The sequence below is a fragment of the Aulostomus chinensis genome, chromosome 23 (assembly GCF_037954235.1).
Source record: "Aulostomus chinensis isolate RoL2024-O1b breed Wild chromosome 23, RoL_Achi_v1.0, whole genome shotgun sequence".
Classification (NCBI taxonomy): domain Eukaryota; kingdom Metazoa; phylum Chordata; class Actinopteri; order Syngnathiformes; family Aulostomidae; genus Aulostomus; species Aulostomus chinensis.
In genome coordinates, this window is record NC_141342.1 from 10,265,324 (window position 1) to 10,284,866 (window position 19,543).

General features: G+C 42.7%; 2 protein-coding genes and 1 long non-coding RNA gene across 4 annotated transcripts; 2 read left to right on the plus strand and 1 right to left on the minus strand.

Moving 5' to 3' along the window:
• Positions 1-3,630: 3,630 nt before the first annotated feature.
• Positions 3,631-5,031, minus strand: LOC147239458 (uncharacterized). Its single transcript, XR_015111648.1, has 3 exons — positions 4,837-5,031; positions 4,405-4,522; positions 3,631-4,089 (listed from the first exon to the last, which is right to left on the minus strand). It is a non-coding gene; the product is annotated as an uncharacterized LOC147239458 (long non-coding RNA).
• Positions 5,032-5,178: 147 nt separating this feature from the next.
• lrrc3ca (leucine rich repeat containing 3Ca) lies at positions 5,179-11,746 on the plus strand. Of its 2 annotated transcripts, XM_086195109.1 has the most exons (3): positions 5,179-5,651; positions 7,807-7,912; positions 8,470-11,746. In XM_086195109.1, exons 2-3 carry the CDS (start codon positions 7,816-7,818, stop codon positions 9,345-9,347), a joined length of 975 nt encoding a protein of 324 aa, XP_086051235.1. In that variant the 5' UTR covers positions 5,179-5,651; positions 7,807-7,815; the 3' UTR covers positions 9,348-11,746. The 2 variants fall into 2 exon arrangements, with proteins under 2 accessions (XP_086051235.1, XP_086051236.1); XM_086195110.1 differs by lacking the exon at positions 7,807-7,912.
• Positions 11,747-11,787: 41 nt separating this feature from the next.
• Positions 11,788-19,532, plus strand: LOC147239460 (uncharacterized). The gene is made up of 6 exons (XM_086196395.1): positions 11,788-11,831; positions 15,363-15,479; positions 15,922-16,109; positions 17,310-17,417; positions 17,502-17,642; positions 17,724-19,532. The coding sequence occupies exons 2-6, from the start codon at positions 15,464-15,466 to the stop codon at positions 17,901-17,903; spliced, it is 633 nt and encodes a 210-aa protein (XP_086052521.1). The 5' UTR covers positions 11,788-11,831; positions 15,363-15,463; the 3' UTR covers positions 17,904-19,532.
• The last annotated feature ends 11 nt before the right edge of the window (positions 19,533-19,543 follow it).

The following is a 19,543-nucleotide window of genomic DNA, read 5'->3' on the forward strand; positions in this document are numbered from 1 at the left end:
TTTAGTGTTTAATTTATCCTTTAACATAAGGAAACAGCAACGAAACGGCCGACGAAACACGAGCCGAACAGAAGAATGAATGTCAGTCACTGAGATCTAGGCGTAGATGGATGTAGCTGTTAAAGTCAGAAGATCGCTGCCATGAAATGTTTCATCCAAACCTGTAAAAATATGCCTCTTTTCTGTTCGAGTAGGAGATGCGATGATGGGACGTCCCAGAGTTTGAGCTCATGATCGTATTGCAGAGGAATTATTTCCTTAGATGTATTACATTTCTGCCTGTGGACTTTCTGTGAAATCCAGGGAGTCGAGCACGAAGGGCTTAATGGGTTTGTGTGATACACGGAGAAATTAAAGATGATGAAGATATTTTTCAAAATGTCTTCAGCCTGATATTCCTGAAAGTTGTTGTTTTTTTTGAAGTGTGTGACAAATGAAATGACAGCGAGGAGGAAATTTTATTGGGTCGAGCTTTGTTTTATTTAATTCTTTTAACACACACACACACACACACACACGGATAACATTTCAGGATTTAAAGTGTTTAGGTACATCATATCTACATTAAACCTCTAAGATACATTACAGGAAGGTTTCATTCCCTCCTTTGTGTTGTGTTTTGACCATCGTATTTCCAACAGTGTCCTTGGAGGTCCACAACATAACCTTTAAGGTGAACACCCCTCCCTGGCTGTCATTGTGAATATGTCTGAGAGACACAATGAAAGGCTAAGAATTATTAATTGCTTTGAAAGGGCAGTGGAAAACAAGTTCAACCAGATCTACTCTAGTTGGCAGGCAACTGCAGGCAACTGTAACATTTAAGACCCCACACGTCAAAGGCAGTGACGGCACTTTGCTGATTGTTCGCACCGGTGAGAAAAGTTTACTAAGTTACATAACGTCACCGAAGTGCAGCACCTCTAATATAGTCGGTGTGGCGAGAAAGTCGCGGTGCATTCCGTCTTTAAAGTCCTGATTTAATTTTGCGTTCTAGATTCAACCAAGCAAACAGAGAGGTAGATGGCAATGTATGCATAAATCATGCCTGCATGTATTAGTCACCTAACTTTCTGTCACTCTCAGCTCCAACCGACTCAGCAAATGCATCAAAAGCAGAAAGAGTAGTTCCCCTTCTCGTCTGAGTGACAGCCCCTCAAGCAGAGCAGCATTTGCAGTACCTCCTTCTACAGTGAAGTGACAAATGGAGAGCTCTGTGCTGCTGGGGATGAGTCAAACCATGATGCGTTTTCTCTTCGGTCCATGCGGAAATACTTCAGCAAGGGCCGACATGAAATATTGCACAGGCTTCTATGTTCCCCGGAGGAGCATTCATAAGGGTGATGGATGGATAACCTTCCAAACACAGTATTTCCATTGATCGTGATTATTCCTTTGCGTTATTTTGTAATGCAATTTGATCTTGACGTGATATCGTTGATGTTTACTGTAATGGTTGTTTTGAAAGAGCTGGAGGTGAGGATGTATAACAATCATTGTTATCGCTGTTTTCCTCAAGTTCCTGAATCTGAGGGACAACTTATACTGTTCTGAGATGTTTATCTGTAAAATTAGAAGAGAAAAACACTCCTTTAGGAAGGACATTTTAGAACTTTTTTGTACAATTTGCCACAGATTTTTAAGCTTACGTTCAAGAGCCCCACAGGATGAATTTGTCACGATACCATATGATACGTTAGATACGAAACAATGCGATGCAGTATGATACAATTGGAATATACCTCCGTCTTGGAGTCCTCTAGCAGCATTGTTTGAATCATTCATTGATTGGACACATTTTAATATATTTATTATGTATTCATAAACAGTGACCTACATTTACAATTTAATTCCAATCAGTTCTACATCCATCCATCTATTTTCTACTGCTTATTCCTGTTCAGGGTTGTTGGGGGGTGGAGCCTATCCCAGCAGCCTTCAGGCGAGAGGCGGGGTTCACCCTGGACAGGTCACCAGTCCATCGCAGGGCCAACACATAGAGACAGACAACCATTCACACTCACAGCCACACCTACAGTCAATTTAGAGTATCAATCAGCCTCGTCCCCTCTTGATGTCTTTGGACTGTGGGAGGAAGCTGGAGTACCAGAGAGAACCCAGGCAGGCACAGGGAGAACATGCAGACTCCACACAGAAAGATCCCGTGCTGGAGCCAGGACTTGAACCCAGAGCCTTCTTGCTGTGAGGCGACAGTGCTGACGACCGCACCTTCAATTCTACATTGCGCTCATAAATGTTTGCATACAGTAAAGTAGAATAGATTGATTTTGTAGTCTGAGGAAATAGGTCATTGGTTGATGGTCACAACCTTTGGTCTTGTGTTTTGACAGATCATTTTTAAGAATATAAAGAACTAAAAAAAAAAAAAATACATAAACTACAATGATTTGAGTTGGAAGCCTCTGACACGACTCAGTTAGCCATATCACTGTCAGCAGGGAATTCAACCAGGATCAAGGAGGAACTACAACACTTTCAAGATACCAATCTATTGTTTCCTTAATGTCAGTGATATTAGACTTCAAAGCTTCGCCGCTTCACAAGGAAGATGAGTTGAGGTGACCCCCACTGTTACCAGCGGTGGTCAGGAAATCCTTTCACTACATATTTCCTGATAGTTTTTGATTAGGTTCAGTTAAAGAAATGAATAAAGAAAGTAAGGCTGTGCTCACAAAGAAAAAGCAGTTCTTTGATCTTGCTCGGAGACGAGGACTATGCCGGGAGCCTGACTCAAGAGACAGTGTGAGCGTGTATGTGTGTGCGCTCAAGTGCATACATACGTACGTGTGTTTGTGCGAGCAGGTGAGACAAGTGGGGTGGAAAATTAGAGTGAAAAGGCAAGATTTAGCTCAGAGAAGCCTACTGGCAAAAATCTTTCCACTCTGTGAAGGTGACATTGCTGAACCTCCCCCTTTTTTCGGATTTTCCCTCCGTGGATTACTGTCAGATCGCAGATTCTGTACATCGCCTGCGCCTGTGTCAGGGTACCAGCCTGAGCCAGCTACTGTAGGAGCCAGGTGTCTACTTTCTTGACAGACAAGAGAGTGGAAAAGTCCAGAGTGAAAATGAAACTTTGATCGACTTGAAAGTGCAGTCTATCAGGGCTAATGCCAGGGTTATAATGCATACAAGCTGCCACCCGCAACAGAGCATTTGAAGTAATCTGATCAAGCTGTGGAAGACTAACTGCAAGTGCACTCTCCTCTGTCGGAGAGCAAAGTAATCCTATTTTCTGCTCTTTCAGGGACATACGCTCTCCCACCTATCTGATCTATGGTTGAATGACAAGGAGAGAGTCATGAAAGCAGTGAATACAGAGCAGTAAAACTGCTTTAGTGTGTATAAAGAGTGGGATACACCACTTTATCAAACCTATTGATTGAAGACAAGAAACACATGTGAGCACAGCCAGCAGCTTCATACGGCTTCTCGCAGATCGATATAAAGGGAAACATAAACTTGTAATCACACTGATGAATGAGAAATCAATCAATCTTTATTTATATAGCAACAAATCACAACAAAAGCCATCTCAAGGCATTTTACACAAAGAGCGGGTCTAGAACCTTAATCTTTAATTCAAATAAAAGAGACCCAACATTCCCACAATGAGCAAACACTCCCTTTTAACAGAACTGCATGCTTACTTATGCAGGCCTGCTAAATGTAAACATGAACAGCCTAATTATAGAGCTGCACCTCCTGCAGGTTGATCCGGATGCCCCCCTGTAGAGGGTATAAACATGACATCACTGCAGTCACACCCATTAGGTGACAAAAAGAGGAACGCCAGCCTTAATCTTCAGCTTATATATGTCGCAAAAATGCAAAAAATAGGAAAGCTGCTGTGGTATTGGCTATAGCAGAGGGGCAATGTTAAATTTGTTCACATACAAACTTGGAATTATCTGTGTTGTGTTTCTTTGAGGTGAAATTTAGATACCTTTTCAGATCATGTGGCTTACAAACCAACAAGAAAACCAAAATCCCGGCCAAATGTTAGGAATGTGTAAGGATCTCTTTTTTAGATCCATCACCCGTCCATCCATCCATCCACTTCGGGGGTCCCTGTGGGTCCAAGGGGGAAAGTGACATCAGTGCATAACATCTATCTGCTTCTTAATTTGTGTACAAGTCTGTTCTTAATGCCAAAAATGGCTCGCCTCCCCAATAGTGGTGCTCAGCTTTGAGCCAACCAGGATACGATGGATGGCGTTCCATACCGGGGTATAGATGATGGCAATATATTGTCCAATAATGACAAACCAAGACTCAAAGACGACCCCGTAGCTGCAGTTAATCATCCAAGTCTGTAATTCTGGAGCACCCAAAAGGTAGCCTGGGTGGAGTAGCTAACTTTATTGATTTTAATTCCATTAATACCTTATGACTGGCTGTTTGGCAGACTCTCCGGGTCAGCACTCGTGCATGTCTATTTCAGTGGATTTGATTGGGCTTCCTCCTTATCGGCTGGCAGCAGGCAGGAAACGGGCCACAGCCCCTGGCAAGAGCAAGGTGGTATGTTTGAAACAACAAACCCCAGATCAGCCACCATCGGCTAACAGCTTAGCTCCAAAGCTCCGTGTGTGTATGTACTTGGACTATTATCTTTTTGAGGACATATTTGGCAATAAAAACCTCAAAGCCAGGACATTTGGGTAGCACCTCACTTTCTGAAACACCCTCTGATGGCAGTTTAAGACGGGCAGTTTATTTAATGTTATTACTAATTGGATTAGGACCTTTTCTTTAGCACTCACTGAGGTTTCAGCCTTTAATCCTCGTCAAAATGTGTTTGATGACATTCCTACTCACCGGGGAGGAAGGACAGAGGATGCCGCACCTCTGATTGTTACCCTTCCAGGTGAAATATGATTTGCCATTTTGAATAAAAACGTTCCATACAAAACATGTGAAGCGTTCAGTCCCTTAAACCTTCATTGTTGCAATGTACAGCGTGTTGCTGCAGTCATGAGCAGTGCGTGAGACATCCCGAAAAAACGGGGATATTCCACGCTACGTGAATCTATTACCATGCAGCCTCCGCGTCACGTGAACGAGGGTCCTGAAATGTTCTCACATGGAACCGTTCACGTTGGGGCGGGGCCGCTTGACGGGCACCTGATGAATGCACGTTATAAACACGTGCATATAAAATGAGAGTTGCGCCCTCGGAAATGTGCGGGATTCAAATCGCAGAGCAGAGAATTCTTGTCTCATTTGTTTGTGCGTAATTAAGTTGCGTGAAGCCTTCTTAACTTTTTCGGTTTTTTGTTTTGTTTTGTTTCGTTGTTTTGTCATCTCATTACGGCTGAGAGATATCGCCAACAGTGACAGACCTGCCCTCCTCCCTCTACGTCCGCGACCAATGCTCGCTCGTTCGCTCGCTGGCTCCGGCAATGTCGCCTCGTTTTTCTGGTTGCGTGGAAACAAAAAGACTGCAAGAGCACAAGTGCAGAAGCATTTATAGCGGCGAGGCGCAACTTTAACGAGCTGCGAGGACCTAAATGCAACATTTTAAGGTCGCTTCAGGATCTGTTGGACCTTTTTTTTTTTTTTTTTTTTTTTTTTTTGGAGGGGGCACTTTGTAAGTCACACATCATGAAAAGGAGAGAAAGGGCGACTGTAACGTGAGTGTTTTACTAATCAAACGCATTTTTGGGGGTTGTTATTTGTGTCATGTGTCCTGGATCTCTTTTAAATTCATGAACCGCTGTCTGCTTTACAGTACGGGTTTCGGGTCCTAGTTAGCATCCTGTCTTTTGAGTTCAGAATTTCTTGAAATTCAAATCAGAAACTGATACGAGACGTGTTGTTGTTGTTGTTGTTGTTTTTTTAATATTAAACATCTCCAGATTGTGTTGCGATTATTAATTAAAGTTGAAAAGCAGTTGTAGTTTATGTTGAGACGTCTTGAAGTTCACGACACTATTAGAAGCTGAGTGCGCTGATCTGTAGATGAATTCAAGGCTATTCCGTGAGGGCATATTGAGTCTTTGGGGAAATCTACACGATGCACAAAAGAAGCATCTTTAGTTGTAGAGATTAAGTTTAAGTCTCGGGAGTAAATGGAGCTCTGAAATAATATTACAGCTGCTTTAATAACCGGTTAAAAGATGCAAAGGATGCTTTATTTGGATGTTTACTATTCTGGTGCTTCCCATTGATAACCTGCAGGTTATGTATTATTAAGATCCTGCTCTCAGCCACCTTGGATTTACACATGTAAACACCATAATACACAAATCGCCTTTTGAATGCCTAAACTGACATAAGGAAGGCTGTTATAGTGTCAGTTTACTAAAACGGAATCAGCTTCACGCACACTGACTGACTTATTACATGTCAGGTGTATGAGATGTGTTAAAAGTTTTTGATAATTGTGTTTTTTGTGAGTTTTCCTCTTGCCACACCCTGTGACTCATTACACCTCCCATGTGTGTTTCTATCATTCCCAAGTGCCGATTATCTTCCTCTTCTTGTCTTCATCAGCTCTTCCCGCGACTTAGAAAAATTCACCTCCATCCAAGACGTCTCATTAGTGTCCCACAGTGTTGTTGTGATTGAAGCGTTAACCTTTCTCCTTAAGTCCGCTTGTTATCATTGTTTCTCTCGCTGCCCTGTGTCCTATATCCCTCCTTGCTTTTGCTTCCTCTGTCACCAACCCTCTACTCTTGCTCGCCTATTATCCCTCAGCAAAATACCAGGCTGCCATGGTGTGACAGGAAAAGTACGGGTTTTACTGGGGTTACCCATTCACATTCACCAAGATCTTTTTTTTTTTTTTTTTAAATCCTTGGATGTTAAGCTGGAGCTGCTGTGTGGTTTTACTTGACACAAGTGCAGACATCCTTTGGAATCCATTACTTGGCCTTGCCGAAGATGTATGGATAAACATCACATGTCTGATGGAGGCAGTTAAGAGCACAGGGGAAAGGCAGCTCTTAAACCAGCAATGACTGTTATTAGCTCACAGTCATGCACCCCCCCCCACCCCCCATACACACACACACACACAAACACTCACTAACAAATGCTACCACACAACTGCCTCCACCCCCCAACCCCAATGTCATGTGATACCTAGAGTTACTTAGAGATCGATTTCATTTTTTAATCTTGGTAAGTGGGTCTCAGTCTCCAACCATTTTGAAGGAATTAAGACCAGAACTCCGTGGCTGCTTTTTCTCCTTAAGTAGACAACCCATCGCTTTGTTTGGGCTGTTTGTAGCATTAGCAAGTAGCCCCAGCAGGATTGGGTTGCTAACACTGATGCTACACGTTCTTCCTGAAGTGTAACAGAATAGGAGGTGGCCCTGATGAGCTATTAATGAAGTGTGTGTCAGAGTTTATTCACTCGCTATTTTCAAAGGCTTATGTACAAAATATAGTGTAACTCACGGGTTGTGCAAACACTTGCACTTCTCAGTGGACGGCTTTATCGACAGCGAGTTCATTTATTTATTTTTAAATGAGAATGGCAGCTTTTATTTTGAAAATAAATTGAAATATGACACTAACAACTCTGTGAACATTTTAATTAGTTTAAAGAGCCTAGTGTTTTATTTGGAACGTTTCACTCCTCTTGGTGTCTTATCACTATGTTAATGCCAGTCTGTGAGTACTGAAATAGCGCGACACTGCAGGGATGTCAATTATAAAAGAGCCAGAGTGACACCAAAGGATTTTCTGAGCTTTTTTATTGTGCTGGTATGATAAAGGAAATGTTTGATCCTTTGACTTTCCCTGGAATGGAACATAAGTGTAGTTCTTTCTGGTCACCAGTATGCTGAAATGAGAATGCGACATTCCCACTGCCTCCTCTCTGTGATTACACAAGCGAAGGTACACCCCCATATCTGTGCATCGAGGAAGTCACGAGTGGCTAAGGGTGAGGTTTCATTTTACTTTGGAAAACGTATAATGTTTGATGGGGGTTTAATACCGTCACTTTCCAGTTAGGTTAAGAAGAATACAACTTGGTTAAGGACAACATTGTGGATTTTGTTAATGTTGGGAAAATCAAGCACGTGTTGTAAATCTAGTGTTTGTTGATACCAATCACCACTCCGCCCTGCTGCTGACGGGGACTTCCTTAGCAACAGTAACTACCAACTGCTGCATTAAGTTGTGTGTGCACTAAGATTGCAACTGATTTTCATCAGCATTGTTTCTGTGGTTCTGCTGTATATTTTTAGGACAATATGTGTCACCAGCATGCGATACAGCGTTACTCCTGATCTCCACCAAGCACAGACGCGTTTCTTTACATCCGCGACGCCGGTTATGGTTGTCCTCTGCACAGCTGTGTCTGGTGGAAATCACGGGTTCAGAATTCCTGGTCATATCATATATTTTCTATGACAGCAACTTTGCATTTTTCATATGTTGTGCATTTGGCTCCTGTAGTGACTTTGTGTGTGTGTGTGTTTTTTTGTTATGTTGTAGGCTCAACGGTTACTGTGGAGGTTGATGTGTCCTTCAGCTCCTTCGTTCAGGTGGTCCTTCTCGGAGCATGCCCACATGTCAAGATGTCCCTCCTGGCAGACTGGCTACTGCGCCACTCGGTGGTCATGTGTTTACTGCTGCACAGCCTGGTGCTAATGACCTTCTGCTTCAACCACGCCGCCACAAGTTGCTCCAAAAACTGCTACTGCTCTGAGAGCGAGAACAGCGGCAAGACAGTCCGCTGTAGCAATCTGCAGCTCACTGAGATCCCCCAGGACATCCCCAATGACACGCGACGCGTCTACCTGGACTTTAATCTCTTGACTACAATCCCAGCCAATGCTTTTGTAGGGTTGTCCCACCTGGTTGAACTGGATCTATCACACAATGAATTAAGCCAGTTGGAACCAGGTGCTTTCCGGGGTCTGGGGTCCTCCCTGCAGTTCCTAGACCTTTCTTCGAACAAGTTAGTCCATTTTAACCCTGACTCCTTTGAGGGCCTGCGGGCTCGCGCTAACTTGACGAACAATCCCTGGCATTGTGACTGTAACTTGCAGATGGCCCTGCCCCGCGTGGACCTGGAACCTGTGTCATTGGCAGGTATTGTGTGCCAGACTTCAGACCCAGAGCAAATAGGTGTTCAGGGACTGGCCTTCCTCTTGTCGCCAGAGATCGACCTTTGTGTGGTGATGAAGAGGACTACTGATGTGGCCATGCTGGTAGTCATGTTTGGCTGGTTCACCATGGTCATCTCGTACCTGGTCTACTATGTCCGAGCTAACCAGGAGGATGCTCGCAGACACCTGGAGTACCTCAAGTCATTGCCCAGCAGGCAAGGCAAGTCCGAGGAATCTTCCACCATTAGTACTGTTGTATAGGGAAGGAGCTGGAACCTTAACCGTCGCAGACAATGTTGTATTGCTGTTGTAATGACATGTGCCTGCACAAGAAAACCAGGCAGATGCAACAGAACCCAGATGAATTATTCATCTTTCAGTGGCCCATTAGAGGTCTTGTGCATTGAGCTGATGGTCGAGACTGCGCACTAAGAAACTTAAAAGATAAAAACTCCAAACACAGGATATAAATGGGACATATCCAGTGGTGCATCTACATTGACGCAGCTCTCTTACTCACAACAGGAGGCGATGTTTGACGGCAACACCGAAAGCGGAATAAATAACAATACTAGGAATTTCTGTCAGCTGCTCACCACTGTAGGATCAGTAAAATGAGGTTTCGTATTAAAGTCGTCATTTCAGGATTTGTCCTCTCACCTGCTCAGTCGCAGCGATGACAACACAGGTCAGCTATGGAACCAAAATTCTAATCACTCTCAAGCTATTTCATATTCAGGTCCACGCGCTGACGTATACGATCGCTGCAAGATGACGACGGACTTATCAGTTTTTCTGTGATGTTTTTGATAGTTGCTGCTGCACCAGACTTCCATACTGATGAGAGCCGCAGGCGTCGGAGGGTTTGACACATTCTGTTTTTGCCGCATATAGCAAATTCCTCTCCTCACTACAAGATAGGATCCCTAAATGTTCGACATATACCAGTTCGTACCATTTTGTTTCAAAATGTTGCCCACTTCTTGATGTGTTTGTTCATGTTGGCTGAATTGAAAGCCTGTTGCGGGGATTATTAAAGCTTGGTAGGGAGGGAACGAACCAAAACTTGGGCCGTTATCTACATGAAACACACCGCTCCCTCCGGAATTACTCCTCAGCAGAATTATTCTGCATTGTTGACATGTCAGTCTTTAGTCACAAGCTAATAACACTTTAATACAAATGGTTGTTGGAGAAGAATTGCAGGTTAGTTCATGAAATAAAGAGAAACGTCTTGTTCAAATGAGGACAAGTTTTTCATATCCTAATAGGACAAGCTTATTACTCTTCCAGGACTCTTCTCTATCATACCTGGTTTTACAGACCGAGCTTCTTTTTTCATTCTCACTGTCTTTTTTTTTTAATAATCACCAAGGGTGCCTCTGGGAGACATATTGTCTGATGCAGTCTCTTTCATGGGGTTTCCAAATAACATTTATGAGGCCGTGACCTGCTGATGTGTGTTTAAAAAAGCTCCCGGGGACGTGAATCTCCAATTTCACCAGGCCTTTGCATAGAGGAAGATGCAGCGCACCTCTGAGATCAAGAACCGAGGATATCTGAATCCTTATCAGACTCGTCTTTTGCACAGTGCAAGGCAAAAATAGGCATGCTAAATAATGAAATTGGATGTTTGTGATGTGGTAAAAGGTTTGTCAACAAGAGTATCCCTGTGTCAGAACCAGAAATGCCTCCAGAGCAGAGCAAAGCCAATGAATGATTTATGATGGCCATAAAAAAAAAAAAAAAAAGAGTCTGGGAAAGCACCTATCCTCTTGTGTGACCCAGTTCTTGAGAGGAAATTAAGGACAGTTTGACTTGAGTACAGCAACCACATCATAAGGTTCCAGAAAGTTGACGGTGCATCAATTCCACCTCATCCTCAAAAAGTCACTTGCGCAAATGCTTTATTATTTTTTAAAAATATTTTAATAAGTGGCTTAATAAGACGAAAGAAGCTTCCGTGGTTATTAAAAGTCATCATGCCGAAAACAGAGGAAGCCCCGAGTTAATTGTGACGCTGAAGTCGTGCAGGGTCCCCGCAGTGTTGTTCGTTCGTATGCTAACATTAGCTTTTCACTTCTGATAACTGCATGTACACTTCAAAAACCATGTGGTCATTTGTTAAGAGTTTATCACAAAACAATTCATGTCAGTCTTGTAAATTCCCAAAAATCCAATGTGAACATCCTACTTTCTTTTAATGAGGGGAACCCATGGAGATATTAACTTCCTGGTCGGCCTACAAAATAAATAATCTCTGCTGTGTTTAGTTCTGAAAAAAAAAGAAGAATCAAATATAAAAGTTTGCATTCGTGTCAGACCTTTTCTTTTTTACCGTCGCATAACCAGAAGTTATTTAAAATGTGAGTTTTTTTGTGTTATAGATGTGCTACATGATTTGTTTTTTGCCTTTAATACAGTCAAGCTAGCAGCTCCCATCAGTTATGCTAAACTATGCTAATATAAGATTCAGTATACTCATCTGCATACTCACTGTCTAGAGCAAAGAAACATGAGAATTTACAGGTGAAACTATGACGCTACGTTGTACTTAGCATGTGTTTTTCCCTTCGCTCTCATTACTTATTTTCCACAAGCAGTCTCAGCTACTTTTAGCCTCTGTGTTTGTTGTCCAGAGAACAATGATAGTGATCTTGACGGAGTTCAAGAGTTAATCTGAAGGAAGCCAAGGTACAGCCTCCTAGGACGAACAGGAGGTTCAACAGTACTGAAAAATAGATGGTAAGCCTCTCTCTGACATTTCCTGACACATGCGCATACACACACACACACACACACACACACACACACACACACACACACACACACAAGTTCTCTTCTCGCTGATAACAGGCTCACAGATGCTTTGAGAGCAGCCATTGTTACAGGAGGAGATAAACACTAGAAATGTGTGTGTCTGTATTTTTTTCCAGCAACTCTGTGTGTGTGTGTGTGTGTGTGTGTATCTTTTTGTTTACCTGTATGTCCGACAGGTGTGCGTGCATGCCGATAGTGAGGGTACTGGTAATGTAACACCTGTGTGCTCCAGCACACACGAATGTCATTGGGGTTAATTTAAATTTCAGGCCAGCTCAACTTGCCCCGCCTGCTACATTAGACATGTTACACTGGCGTGAGCATTACAACTGCTGGGTAATGGGACACAAAGTGGGGGATAGGGTGACACATCAAATCCCTCAGAGCGCAGCGCCGTCGAGGATTGGGTTGCAGGTGAAAATGTTTCTCGGCTCCTAGATAACAGGGGGGGTCTCCTTCAGTGAGAGCTCATGACAATTTCCTCTTTTCAGCCCCCCCCCCTCCAAAAAGAAAAAGGATAAGTGACACCTAAGATGAGCGGGGAGGACATCTCTCAGTGGGAGTTGGTCCCTCTTTTGGCTTCCTCTAGAGGGTGATGTGGGGATAGAACACTTTCCAAATCTCCTGGTTTAGTTTTGTTACCACAGCACCATCTGTTGTGAGATGTAAGATGAATTGAATGAACCCCCCCCACACACACACACTCAAAGCATCTTTTAAAACAGCAAATAAATCACAATTAACTCTTTAGGTATTTAATGATAACAAGGCATCATTTGGGGCCTGGTAATGTCCCAACGACATCCACCATCCTGGAAACCCTGATTCACATATTGAAAAATAAAACTTAGCCGGGGAAGAAAGGGGAACTTCTGCACGCCTCCTAATGAGTGCCAGTCACAGTGACCTTAACGTGTGACCACTGCCACATTTACAGGTCATTCTTAAATCCCAGTGGACGTTTGTAGCAAATCCGAATACATCCCCTCATGTCTTCTAGAGATGTTGCGTTCAAGAAAAACCGAGCGGATGAACGGACAACCGCCAAAACATTAAAGGTCCATCTTTCACCCCAGTCGAGGTTCACGTCCATGTTTCCAGTCAGAAAACAACAAAGATGCGGGGCTATGATATCAATTATAACACTTTAATTAAAAAAAAAAGATATAAAAACAATGATTTGTGTTATAGTTTTAAATTTAATTCAATTTCTAGGAATATAATGTACACGTTTTGACATTTTTCAAATTTTAAAAGTGTTGAAAATGGTTTAAACGTATTGAATTAAAATCAGTATCTACATTTTTTTCGTCATTGCCTGAGAAAGAAAGGTCCTAGCTAAACCCACTTCCTCTGAAGAAGAGATTGTGTCATTTATTTCCTCCAAAGTGATGATGAAATCGCATTTTAAAAAAAACAAACATCATCAGCAACATTCAAGAAAGAGGTTGATATCCTGACGGATGTTAGTTTTACTGACTCATCTGACCCCAAGAACAGATCATCATAACTTTTTTTAAAAAAGAAATAAGCGGAAAAGGTAGTTTGCAAAGTCCGTTCAGGTTTCTGATTGTCTGGAAGGGTGTTGATGGTAAAATGTACAATTACTTGATCAACAAGTAACCCTGTAAACTATTTTCTCAAGTTTTTAGCCTTTGGATTACTTTGATCTCCCTCCCTCGCCTCTATCTTTAAAACGCCATCACAGAAGAACCTCGTTTGAACTTCCTGCCGGCTCGTCAAACTGAATGTGATGAAAGTGTTGCAGCGAATAAAGCGTCGGCAAGTGTTCCACAGAGGACGCGCTCGTGCTTCCAAGGTCAAACCCACGTGGTCCGGCCCACCTAAGAGGGGCCTGTGGCGCCAGCGAGGCCTCAGCGGTGAATAAAGGCTTCTTTTCATGTGCAGGACTGACTGGAGATCAGACCAGTGTGGATTTCAGGGATCAGATTTGACAGCTTCACTTCACAGCCGATCAAGCATGGCAGGATGCGACACGGCTACACTGAGTGATCGGGGCTCCTCGTGTTGGAGCATGAAGCACACCGGCCCGCCACAATGGAGGCGCCGCATTGATTTATGAAGGCATTACATAATTACACTTGTTTGACAGGAGGATTATATGGATGACCTGGGGTGGGTCAAGATAAAAGATGGAGATTCAAGAGGAAATAAAATCCATTTAAATGAGTGAGATTTGGGCGGCACGGTGGTGCAGTGGTCAGCACTGTCCCCTCACAGCAAGAGGGTTCCAGGTTGGAGTCCTGGCTCCATCACAGGATCTTTCTGTGTGGAGTCTCCATGTTCTCCCTGTTCCTGTGTGGGTTCTCTCTGGTACTCCAGCTTCCTCCCACAGTCCAAAGACATCAAGAGGGGACGAGGCTGATTGATACTCTAAATTGACTGTAGGTGTGACTGTGAGTGTGAATGGTTGTCTGTCTCTGTGTGTTGGCCCTGTGATGAACTGGCGACCTGTCCAGGGTGAACCCCACCTCTGCACGAAAGCCGCTGGGATAGGCTCCACCCCACGACCCTTAACAGGAATAAGCGGAAGAAAATGGATGAATGAACGTGTTTTGAAATTCTCTGGAAATTCATGTTTACATGTGATCATAAAAGCCACCAGATGGCAGCCTCCCTCCAGGTACCCACATAAAATCTGTTCACGTCACTGATCCTGCATGTTTTCAACCGTCTACAAATGGTTAAAACACTCCATGTTTTGGGAGTAATCTTTCGTAGAAATAAATCGTCAAGATTAGACTGTTTCACTCAGATAAATCCCCCAAATCTGTTCATAGCGGGGCAGAAGTCACAACTCTCTCTCACCATCGCAACCAAGACACTCATGGTGATCTCAGGAACTTCACAAGAAAGCACAATATCCTTCCTTTTGGGAAAGTCAGAGGGTTATTATAGGCAGACGTTTTTGAATCAATTTCTCCGGAGGTAGGAAACACTTGTTTCCTCTTCATGTCCTGACTTGTGCAACTGTTCAGACTCAAATGAAAACTTGTGTTACGTTATCGTAAAAAGTCAGTAATTGAAGAATTTCATCTCCAAAAAAATAAGAAAATAAAAAAATAAAGTGTATTAATAAATGATAAAATAATAAATGGTAAAGTGTAGAACATTTTTTACTCAGAGGCTGAAAATATCATAGATCCTACGGATTTATTTAAGAATCTTTGTAATTCTTTCCCCTATGATTCAATGTTAACCATTATAAACGATTCATTATTTTTTTTACAATTTTATTCCAATCATGAAAACTTTGTAAAAGACTTTTTGAAAGAGAAAAAAAACAAACTTCTTTTTGTCTCAAATTGATAATCGAAAATCAAATCTTTCACTCCCGATGCTGAAGTCACTTTTTTTTTTTTTGAATTGAAGTGTGGATTCCTTGGAAATGTCCAGTTACTCATAACGACCTTCTTTTTTTTTATCCAAATAAAGGGAAACCCCAAAATATCTTCACAGGCTGGGCCTATAAATATGACTATTCAATAAGTCATGGAAAGTGAAGTCAATACTTGGAGACCCAACAAACAGAGGCCATGCAGATCCTGACCGGTGAGTAGTGAGGTCATGTTGCAAAACGCTGCTCTCTCTCTCTCTCATCTCTGCTGACCATCTCTGGAGGTCTGCTCTCTGAGGGGGGAGAGAGGTGTCGCAGCTCTGAGGATAAGTTTGATATCATCTACTTGTTTTGGGGTTCTTTTTTTATTGTTGTTATCATTATAAGTTGAACTAATAGAAATCTTCTTGAATGTTTAACTTCTTTACTCTGGTTTCACGTGACATTAAGATATTCCCCAAGCTATTTTAGCCTGAAGGGAGACGAGCCCAGTGCTGCTGCTGCAGCACAGAGTAGAGAGGGAGGGGGGGACGGAGAGAGAGAGGGAGAGAGAGAGAGACAGTCTTTGTCTTCCTCCCCAGCGCCCTGCCGCGTGTGTACAACGATTGTTGATTGATGCCGCACAGTCTTGACGTTTGCATTTTTCTCCTCTTACAGTTTTTGTCGCAATTCCCGGCTTCATGGCCACCATCGCCGGTTGCGCACCTTTGCAGGGTTTCTGCGCTGGAAACTGCGCACTTGTTGAAGACCCACAATTTCAGGAAATAGTGCTAAGAAGCCTCGCTTTAACTGACAAGATTCGACTCTCCATCCCCGATACGCACAAGTCCTGCATTCACACTGAGGTGAGAGACGTTCGTGTGTGTGTGTGTGTGTGTGTGTGTGTGTGTGCGTGTTTTGGATGAAGTCTATTTTATGCTGCGTGTGATGCGTCTGCGCATCAGAGCCCATAAAAGGGTCTTCAGAGACGGCGCTGCTGCGACGACGCGCATGAAAGCCTGTTTTATGCGTTTACGTCTGGACTCTGTGGGCTTTATTCACGAAACGGTCTTACGCAGAAATCTGCGCATCGACAGTGCAGGATGTTTTTTTTCCTCAATGCGGTCCTACAGACAGGACGCAAAACCTGACGGCTATTTTTAGCTCCTTACTCCTGACGTCTATCGCGAGGATTCGAGTCTTTGCAAGCCTCAGTGTTTAACTGTCACTCAATGTACTGCACAACATCGATGTCCGCAGAGAGAAGTTACGGCAGTCCGATATAAACAAAGCCCGTAAGATTCAATTGAGGGCTAAAAAAAAATCCCCTCCACATAGCAAATTTGTGCGCAAGAAATTTCATGAATAGGGCCAAATGCATTTGCTGGCAGGTTACTTAAATATTACGCGCGCAAGAGTAGAATAAGTTCGCAGTTGAGGGCCTTTATTAAAATGTTACTGAAACGGAGAAATTCTTCTAATTACTTTTTAAATGCTGTTATGTGGAGTTCACAAATTGGCTATTGGGTTATCTTGAGCTAACTCATCGCATCTTCTTATAACAGGTAAATTTAACTTATTAGTTTTTTTTTTTGGATAAAACAGCTTTTTATCTCGAGAGAATGCAGTCATTATCTTGGGTTCTGTACAATGTGAGATAGAACTGTGAATTAAGCAGTTATCCTGAGAGGGGGGAAAAAAAAAAGTTAACTTATCTTGAGAGAAGGCAGTGATTTTGAGATAAAAGTGTTTTTAAAAATCCCAAGCACTGCTTTGGTCAAATTTAAATCGAAAATATCAGCGACAGGGCGATGTCCTGCTCTTTGAATGTCTTCATCGAATGTGGTCATCATGAAACCAGCAGTGGGGTGGGGGGGGGGGGTGAGGGGGTGGGGGGGGGGGGTCACCTGAGCAGAAACAAACATTTTATTCTGCGGCATTAAATCTAGTAGAATCTTGTTTCTCGGTCGAAGGTTAAGCGCCTGAGACCAGTGAGGATGTCTGAGGACAACGCTTGCCTTGCTGGAATCTCTCCATCACATATTTGTCTTATCTCCTCCTCACAGACTCTGCAGCTCAACTCTTCAGAAAATGCCTATCTTGCAACGATGGCTTCCAACATTCGCTTTCCTCCCGCTCCTGTGCTCAAAGTTGTGTCAGAAAACTTTACTTTGGTAAGTAACCTGTCAGAGGGGTTGTTGAACCGCACGCTAAATAAAGACCCGCGGCAGCAGTCTGATGGTGTTCTGTCCCGACAGGAATCAAGTGTGAGACAGATGTCCGAGGGTCTCCAGCTGCATCGGGCCTTGCTGAACTTTGTCTCCCCTCTGCTGCAAAACCAAGAAAAAGTGGCTGACCTAATGGATGACATCAGAGATCTCACCATCCAGATCAATAAGGTAACCGCATTCTTCAACCCCCCCCCCCCCCCGTGTTTCTGTTTCCAAGCACTTTCATGATGAGGTTTTTATCTCTTGTAGATGCTGAAAATGCTCCAAGCCGAGAGTGCTGTGCAGCCCACACACACCCCCGTTGCTTTGCAGCTCTCTGGGGAATATGAGGTCCAGGTGGCGGCCCACCTCACGCTGGAGCAGCTCCAGGGCTTCTTGCAGGACATAGTCCGGTGCCTCAGGAGTCTGGTCCCGAGCTTTAACAGCTGACCAACGAGCGCCTAGAACACGTGCCATGTTAAATCAAAGTATTTATTTATTTATCTGTTTAAAGATTATTTATTTTTCTAATTATCCTATTAATATATTTATTTCTATAATTGGAATATTGATTATTTATTTAGGTTATTTATTTTTTGGTTACTTGTTTTAACGGCGGCCTTTCGTGTCTTCTGTATGTCTACATCAAGCGCAACAACTGAAAATCAGACAAAAACAACATATATGTTGCAAAGGTAGCACGTCATGAAATAGCATCACTCACATTGGGGCATAGCTAAACATACAAACAAGCAAGAGAATTGAATTTATCCGTACTTATCAACATAGAACTGAAGAAAAGACAGCTGATTTCCCACCCTCTGCTTGAGAGGAAACAAAAACCTGAAGACAAATTTACACGATTCTTTATTTTAATTGATTCATTTTCTTATTCCCCGTCAAGTCGTTCTGACTTGAATTAGGTGGTTTAAAAAACAAAACAAAACCTCCCCTTGAATGAGTCTCATCCGTTGGTTGTTACTGGTGGGCGGGGCTTCAAATTGGCTTGTGTTTGCGCTCAGCTCTTCTACATAAAGGTCTGCTTTGACTCAATCCGCTGCTACTGTCAGTGCTATTGATACTGCAAATATCCTGTTCTGTATTAGGATTATACAACAAGCATACTCTGCACTTTAGTCCTTTTTTGGCACTTCCTGTTACATGCCAAAGCAACTGCTCCCACCCCCTTTGAGGACAGGTTTACACAGTGGGACACCTACTGGCCATTTCTTGTAACTACTTTCGGAACGTCAGTAACCAAGGAATTGAATTTAGCATCCAGACAGTCCTGCAGCAGACTGACAGTTTTATTTTGTATTTAATAAATGAATGTACCGTCACTGCAATCGCCTTAAGCTATATTTTTTATTTATTATCTATTTTTTTATACGAATGTCTCAGAATAACCCTCCGTCTCTGCCTGGTCTACTCTGCTGCTCTGCCAGCTCACGCCGAGTTAAAATCAACGATCTTACGCGACATGAGATTTGGTCGTCGCCGCCCACATCGACAAATGCTGAGACGTGCCCGGGAATGACCGCGGGCTCATTTCCTGTTTTTCGCTGCTTCGGTAAATGGTGTTCATCGTGTTGAGGTAGACCTTTATTTTGAAGACAACAGTAAAAACATGAGTCAATCAAAAGCAAGGGCCGTTGAAGCACCGCCCACCAATAAAAATAAACACCGAGAGGAAAATTTGTTTCATTGGTTAAAAAAAAAAACAAGAAGTCGAGTTGAATTGTCTTTTCTTTTCTGTCCAAAGTAATAAAAAAAAAACCTGATGGGAAATGAAATAAATTTAGAATAAAAGAACATAAATTTTAGTTTATATTTTGTTTTCTGATTTTCCTTTCAAGCAGATGATGGAAAAAACAAACCTCTATTTTCAGAATTTGGTTTATACAGAAAATTCTCACTTGTTTTTTTTGTTTGCGCGGCTGAATCGAATGAATGTATGAACGGATGATACACTGACCCACATTATGAATAATATTGAAAATGAAATATTTTTGTATGAATGTTACTTCATAACATTATCACTGTGCACATTTATAACGATCTTTCAATAAACTTTCCCCCCCCCCCCATCA

Excerpts from the sequence above, each read along its gene's own strand:
- LOC147239460 (XM_086196395.1), top strand. Across the intron at positions 16,110-17,309 it reads AGTCCTGCATTCACACTGAG|ACTCTGCAGCTCAACTCTTC; the intron begins GTGAGAGACGTT and ends TCCTCCTCACAG. Across the intron at positions 17,643-17,723 it reads TCACCATCCAGATCAATAAG|ATGCTGAAAATGCTCCAAGC; the intron begins GTAACCGCATTC and ends TATCTCTTGTAG.
- lrrc3ca (XM_086195109.1), top strand. The coding sequence starts at position 7,816 with ATGAGAATGCGACATTCCCACTGCCTCCTCTCTGTGATTACACAAGCG. Across the intron at positions 7,913-8,469 it reads GAAGTCACGAGTGGCTAAGG|GCTCAACGGTTACTGTGGAG; the intron begins GTGAGGTTTCAT and ends GTTATGTTGTAG.